Source organism: Corvus kubaryi, unplaced genomic scaffold (assembly GCF_017639235.1).
Source record: "Corvus kubaryi isolate FWS band 111438036 unplaced genomic scaffold, C.kubaryi_AGA036_p1.0 134, whole genome shotgun sequence".
Lineage (NCBI taxonomy): Eukaryota > Metazoa > Chordata > Aves > Passeriformes > Corvidae > Corvus > Corvus kubaryi.
Genome location: NW_024580668.1, coordinates 8668032 through 8674969, shown reverse-complemented (window position 1 = coordinate 8674969; position 6938 = coordinate 8668032). Strand labels below are relative to the sequence as shown.

At 52.4% G+C, this 6938-nt stretch overlaps 1 protein-coding gene across 1 annotated transcript; it reads right to left on the bottom strand.

Annotated features, from left to right (window-relative positions):
* Positions 1-5020: 5020 nt before the first annotated feature.
* TP53RK (TP53 regulating kinase) lies at positions 5021-6533 on the bottom strand. The gene is made up of 2 exons (XM_042049448.1): positions 6138-6533; positions 5021-5629 (listed from the first exon to the last, which is right to left on the bottom strand). The coding sequence occupies exons 1-2, from the start codon at positions 6514-6516 to the stop codon at positions 5151-5153; spliced, it is 858 nt and encodes a 285-aa protein (XP_041905382.1). The 5' UTR covers positions 6517-6533; the 3' UTR covers positions 5021-5150.
* Between the last annotated feature and the right edge of the window lie 405 nt (positions 6534-6938).

The window sequence follows — 6938 nt, the reverse complement described above, 5'->3', positions numbered from 1 at the left end:
AACAAATCAGTTAATGCCCACAGCCATCCCGGGCAGGGGCTAAAGGGTGGCGGCATCACCGCTGCGGCTCTTTTCAAACAGCAGAACGGACACAAAAGCTTTTGCCGGGCACTGCCGGGGGCCGCTGGCAACGCGAGGATCCGGCATCCGCCTGGCGCCCGGCCCCGCGGCTGCCCAGCCCCGCTGGCAAACGCACCTTCCCTCGGGGCCCAGAACAGAGCACAGAGCTGACCGAGAGAAATCTATGAGGATTTTTACCTTGCTTTTCCTAAACTGCTCAACAACATGAATACAAAGTTATCATGACCAAAGTAAATGAGTAGGAGATTGCTGTGCTGCCTCAATGCCACTACAGCAAGCTGAGGTAGCCGAAGCTGCTTCATTACTCGGGTAGTAGTGCGTGATGGAGAGGTTGGGCAGAGGGATGACTGAAGACCTGAAAGCAAAATTCAAGCCATTAAAACAATGCAAGTGCTTAAAACAGGTTCAGCTTACCCAAAATATATATCTGCCAGAGACTGGGAGCCCGTGTATGAGTGTGTGTCGTCTGTGTGTGTGTCACATGCTGGACCAAAGGAGTTCTACAAAACTTTTTCTCTCACAATCAACCTTGTAAGTTAAAAAAAGCCTCAAGACAATAACAATGAGCACAGTCTGTTTGTTCTCTTACGAGGATACACATTTCTGGCAGCGTGGAGGGCAAGGGGATGGGCAGCACGTTCCTCTCCAAGACGTGACTCACGCCTGAACAGCCCCTTCCCCAACCCCACCAGGCCCCTCTCAGCTCAGCAGGGCGGATGCTGGCTCAGCCTTCAGAGCTTCCCAGCAGAGCCCATTGTGCAGGGGCTACACGCTGGTTCTCTTGGCCTTCCTGGACTTCAGCTGGGAATTAACGTTTAATTAGTTTGTTTTCTTGTAAACTCCATCACCCCCATTCCCAGTGCCAGCAGCAGCTGCAGCTGCCCTGCCTGTGCCTTCCCTGTGCTCCACAGCCATCACTGGGGTCAGACCACTCCTGGGCCATTACTTAAAGTTTAGTTTATTGGCAAAAGAAAGGTGCTGTGTAGTGCCCAAAGGGACCACTGTGGGACACAGCTTGTGCTTGGGCCAGGGAGAGGCTTTATTTACGTCTAGTGACCCTTCACGGAGTGAACCCTGAGTTACAAACGACCTTTTATGCTTTTATTCCTATCAGCAGTGATGGGAGAAGAGTCACAAAAAGTTATCAGTGTTCTGCATCTTGAAAAAGTGGAAAATATCAGTTTCCTGCAGACATCAAAGACTATAAAGGACTATAAAAAAGTTCACTGAAAAAAGCTACATCATATATCTTGTATGCACAGTTTTTACATATAGACACAGTAACTGCCATCACAGAGCAGCCACTGTTCAAAAGTCATGGCAACAGCATTCCCAGACTATTCAACAGTGTCCTCATCCCTGTTCCTTGCTTGTAAGTAGGTTTTTTCCATGTTTCTTTTTCCTCTTAGTTCTCCTCTAGGTCTCCAACTCACATTTATCTCAAAAAAATCCCCCTAATTTAGTTCTGCCCTCATGGCATCAGTGGGCAAAACAGAACTTGATCTTATTGCCAAGCTAAAGTCAGGCTGGTAGCCAAGAGCATGCAATCCAGCTCCCCACTCTCACCACAGAAATCACTGATGATGTCAGATACCAAAATAAACAGAAAAGGCAACTCCATCAATAATCAGCAATTCCCTCAGAAATACTACATTGCACTTTCTGCTCATAAAATGCCTCTATTTACACTTCATTCGTGTTTCCCTCTTTCCTTTCATTCCTCTCTCCACAGCTTTTCTGCACCTCCTTGTATTCATGGCATTTTTGAGTGATACCAAGGTGTGGAGCAAGATCAAGCAGATGCTGGGAAGCCTCTGGAAATGAAGCTGTTCCCAGCAGGCCTGGAGCTGATGCCCTGAGACAACAATTCATTCTTAAAAGCAGGAAGATTAAAGCAGTAGAAAGACCCAGAGAGATCTGCTGTACACCCAGCACACAGCTGTAAATATATTCTGCTCAAAGATTTTCCCTGAACATACAGATTTTCCTGGTGTTAGTGATGGTGGCAGAGAGACCTCCAGTGGCTCCATGCACCACCAACCATCACCTGTCACATCCCACAATCTCAGGGTCCCCCCAGCAGGCAAGCAAGAAGGTTCTGGAGGGGCTGGAGGACAACAAAGACTTTGGGAGAACAGCCCCTCTAGGTAAGACAGGGCAGGACATCACCACTTCTGCCAGTGTGGGTTGCAAGGACTTTGTTGAAAGTCAGGCCAAACTCTGGAAGAATATTGGTGGCTCAAAACTGGATTTGTAGCAAATAAACTATTCATTAAAAAAAAAAAAACAAACAAACCAGGAGTCCTATTTACCTTATGAGAATGCACATGCACTGGACATAAAGCCTGAGTGTTAATAATGCAATGGTGAATAATTTTAATAATAATAATAGTAATAATAGTAATTCAGTGTTGCTTATGACCACACAGATGCACGGAAACCTAACACAGCAGCATGTCAAGCTATTCCCAGTCAACAAAAACTGGAACCTCCCCCTGCCCTGTGAACCAGCCAGGGAACCAGTGGTTTTCACCCAAGGAGCTTGTCCCAGAATCTTAGAGTAGCCTGAGTTGGAAGGGACTCCCAAGGATCACTGAGTCCAGCTCTTGATGGACTGATACAGCTGAGGCTGAAGGAAGATGCAGGGTGGACACTTTGCAGGTCCAGAGTGTCCTTTTTGCTGGATGTGCACCTGCTGAGATTTTTCCACCTTCAAACAGCAACAGTTCAGCATTCTCTACAGCAATCCATATGACACAACAGGCTGATCGAGAGGAAACATCAACAAGCCCTAACACAGATGTGGAGAAAGTAACACTTATATAACACGGAGGGGTTTATCACGCAGTGAAAAAGCAAAACATTTTGCTTTTCATGACCAGTAATGTTCTGCTTTGTTTTGAAGCTCCATCCCAGAGCTGATTTCAGCAGAGGCCAATTCAGGAGTCCCTGTTCGAAGGCCAGTCCCACGCACCAGCTCCCCAGGAGGACTGGCCTCACCGCAGGCTGCCGAGCCCGGCTCAGGGCACCGCGCCGGCCGTGAAAACCTCCCGTGGATTAGCTTTGTTTCTGCTCCGCTGTCCCGCAGGGAGAGCTGCATTTTAACAAACATGATGATAGTTGGAAACAGACTTCTTCAAAGGGCTTTGCAAACAGAACTCAATCCTGGCATCACCGGGAGACGGTGCGAGCGGTGTTTGTACAGATGGGGGACGGCGGGCAAGGGGGGTCAGGCTGCTGCCTCCCCTCAGCGGGGCCGGCATTCGGGGCTCAGATCCCTCCTTAGGGGACTCGTTAGCTCACAGGCACCTGCTCCCACCATGCCATGAGGCCCCACTCCAGCAGCCCGCAGGACACCCGGGGAACACCGATTCAAGTGACCGTGTGTGCTCGGCCGGGCCGGGCCGTCGCTCTCCAGGCAGGGAGGAGAAGGTGGTGCAGCAGCAGCTCCTCCAGCCCCGCTGCTCTCTGCAGGGACACTCGGCCGCTTCTCGCCCAAGTGCCGCGATTGAAAACAAAACACAGCAGCGACAACAGGTGCTGATTCTGCGGAGAGCGAGGGTGCCCGGCCCGGCAGCCAAAGCTGTGGCTGGGCGGTGGAACCCGGGCCCCACGCCGGGGTCGGGCACTCGCCCAGGCGGTTCCTCTGGCAAGAGGTGAATGCGCGCCGGGCACGGGCAGCCCGTCGCGCTAGGACACTTGCGGGACGCGAACCGGCCACCTGCGCCACCAGGGGCGGCAGCGCTGCGCCGGCGCCACCGCGCGGAGCGAGGCTACAGAACCTTGTGGTTCTCGGCGCCGCCTGCCCGGAGCCCTCTGCTCGGGCTGCGCTGCTCCAAGCGGGGAAGAAAAAGCCCTCATCCCTTCTGCCCCGCCTGGCAGAGCAGCTTCTCACAGCTGCCTTCTCCCCGCCGGCTGCAGGATCCGTACGGGACACATCCATGGCTGTGCAGAGGTGAGAGACTTCACTCCCTTTTTCATGAGCAGTCTCAGTGCACCAGTGACTGCACAAGAGAAGAGAGGATCTTTCCGATGGATAACGCTTGCCCAGCACAGCAAATCGCTCAAGTTCAGAGCAAGAAGTTCAGTTTCTTTTCTATCATTACCTACAGTAAATGATGCTCCTGCATTCACCCAACTCACATCCCAACCTGCTCACAAAGCAGAGAGCTGATAATCTTCTAAGCCACCCACTGTGGGTGTGTAAGATTTTCCTCTGGCACATCTTACATCTGCACCATTAGATACAGTAACCCAGAAAAATGAAGTAATATAGAGAAAACATTACAAGAAAAAGAGCATTACTGCCTACCTCTGCCAACTGCCTACCTGGGCAAGCAATGGCAATACCAGCAGTCTCCCTTGTAACACTCCAAAAAAAGGAAATTTACAGCAGACCTCTTGCTTAAAGTGAAAGTTTCTCAGTAGAAAACTGTAGGGTATGCCCAGCCACTGTTCTGGATTAACAAATGTTGAATTTCCTTAAGACAGTACTATTGACTGAGAGTGAAAAAAGCCAACACTTACTACTGGAAGAAAATAAACCTGGTTTATGTTTAGTGCTGTATTTCAGCATTGCCCATGTTCCAGAACTCAGTTCTCCTGAAAATTTTCAGGATGTGTTGAGTTGTTTATAACAGATTTAAACCCTCTGCTGTAAAGTCTTCTGAGAAAAATAACACACTTGTTTTTCTAAGTTACCTCTTGCAGATGCTCTTTTGTAGTCTCCAAGGTAAGAACCTCCCACTAATTTATGGTCTGCAGGCTAAGAAAGATTGCTCTGAATGATTCTAACCACACAAAGAAGATGGGCAGAATGACACTGTAAACTACTTTGTATTAGAAATATTTAACATGTAGGAAAGAAGTGACCTCTTGTTGTTTCTCTCTCGGCTGTGCCCCAATCTCACACAATTACTTTGGTTATTTTATGACAATGACACTCTTTCAAGTTTATTTATTTGAAGACACAGTTATCAAAATAGTATCTCTGAAATAAAACCAGCTAGAAATATAAATAACCCTATTTGCAAAACCTACTATTTCTCCATCCCTAACCCTGCTCTCTTCTACCCAATCATGGATCTCTTCCTTCCCCTTAGTCGAACCTCATCCAGCTTTTTGATCACAGGACCAGATTTTTTAGACGTGGCTGCGTAGGTCTTCAGCAGAGCTTTGAACATCATTTCAGTATCTGGATGAGTGCTAATGAAGGCTTTTTCCAGCACATACAAATCAACTCCTTTATCCTCTGGAAGACCTGAAATAAAACTGAGTCCAAAGTCTACCAACACCAAGTCCAGCTTCTCCGTGGGTGGCCGCAGGAGGAGATTGGCAGTTGTAAGATCCCCATGGATAATATCTTCATCGTGCATCCTTGCTAACAGCTCACCCATCTTCTCTGCTAACTTATGGAGGCCACTGGTGTCATTCCCACTCTTTTGTACGGAATAAATATGATCCTGAACAGTAATTGAGTCTACAATATCTTCCAGATAGATCGAGTTGGTGACATAATCCACGAAGTAGACCACTGGAGCAGGAATCCCTATTTAAAAGAACAAATGAAATGCTAGCAGTTAATTTACATGATTCCCAGCTGTATTTTAGCAACAAAACACAACCGATAAAAGTCTCAAGCAGAAATGCCAGTTGAGATCACTCCCAGCCACTGATAATCCACCCCGGGGAACGGCCTGGCCAACACTCGCTTCCAAGCCATCTGCACTGCCCCGCAGTCTTACAACGACCTGGCAGCTCAAACGTGGTGACAGCCCAGCCCCTCCTGGGGCGAGCCGCCCCGATAAAACCCGCTATGGGACACACCGAGGACGAGTTTTAGGGACACCCTGAAAGAGCAGAGCGGGTCGTCCCGGGCTCAGAAGAAGGCTCTGCATCCTTCAGGATGGCGCAGGACGGCGCCAAGTGCCTGAGATCTGCTCTGAGCGACGTGAAGAGCCGGGGCGCCGGGACAGCCCCGCCCACTCCGCTCCGGTGTCTGTCTGTGTCCGTCCCGCCAGGCAGCCCCGGCCCGGCCCGGCCGCCCCCGTGCCCACCTGTCCGCCGGCACCGCAGCAGCGACCGCGCCTCCTGGGCCATGCGCCGCCGGCTCAGCCGCTCCTCCAGCGCCGGGTGCCGGTACCGCTTCGGGACGCGGAGCTTCGCCACCGCTGCCCGCCCGAGGAAGAGCCCGCGGTACACGTGCGCCTCGGCGCCCTGCTGCACCAGCCGCAGCCCCGGCAGCGGCGGCGGCGGCGGCGGATCCTCCGCCACCACGGCAGCGCCCGCCCCGCCCTCGGGACCGTCCACGGCGGGGGCCGCCGCCCCCAGTTCGCCCATCGCGGGGCCCGCGGGCTCCATGTCGCCCATCGCGGGGCCCGCGGGCCCGGCCACGACCGAGTGCGCAGCGCCCGCCTCCGCCTGGGCCGCCGCCATCACTGACACCCGCACGGCGCATGAGCGGGGCGCCTGTTCGGCAATGCTCGGTAATCTCCGGCCATCCTCGGCAATGCTCGGTTGCCCGTGACGGAAACCTACGAACGCCTGAAGCGCCGCCCCCTCCCCGCCTGCACCGCTCGCTGCCGTGGCTGTAACGCGGCCTGCGCCGCGCTGCTCCTGGGGCTGCCGGCCCTGCCTCTTCCAAACCCTCTCTGGGCTTCCCCCACCTAAATCCTGCTGCCCTCCGCTTGCCTCTGCCATGGCGGGGGATACTGGCTAACTGCCGGATGGTGGGACTGCTTCCCCGAGCATTCTCAAGCCGGGGCGTGCTCCTGTGGTTTTGCCGGTGCAAGAGCGAGACCTGCAGCTTCCCAGGGCTTGCAAGGGAGGTGTTGGATGCGCGTCTTCCCAAGGTGGCA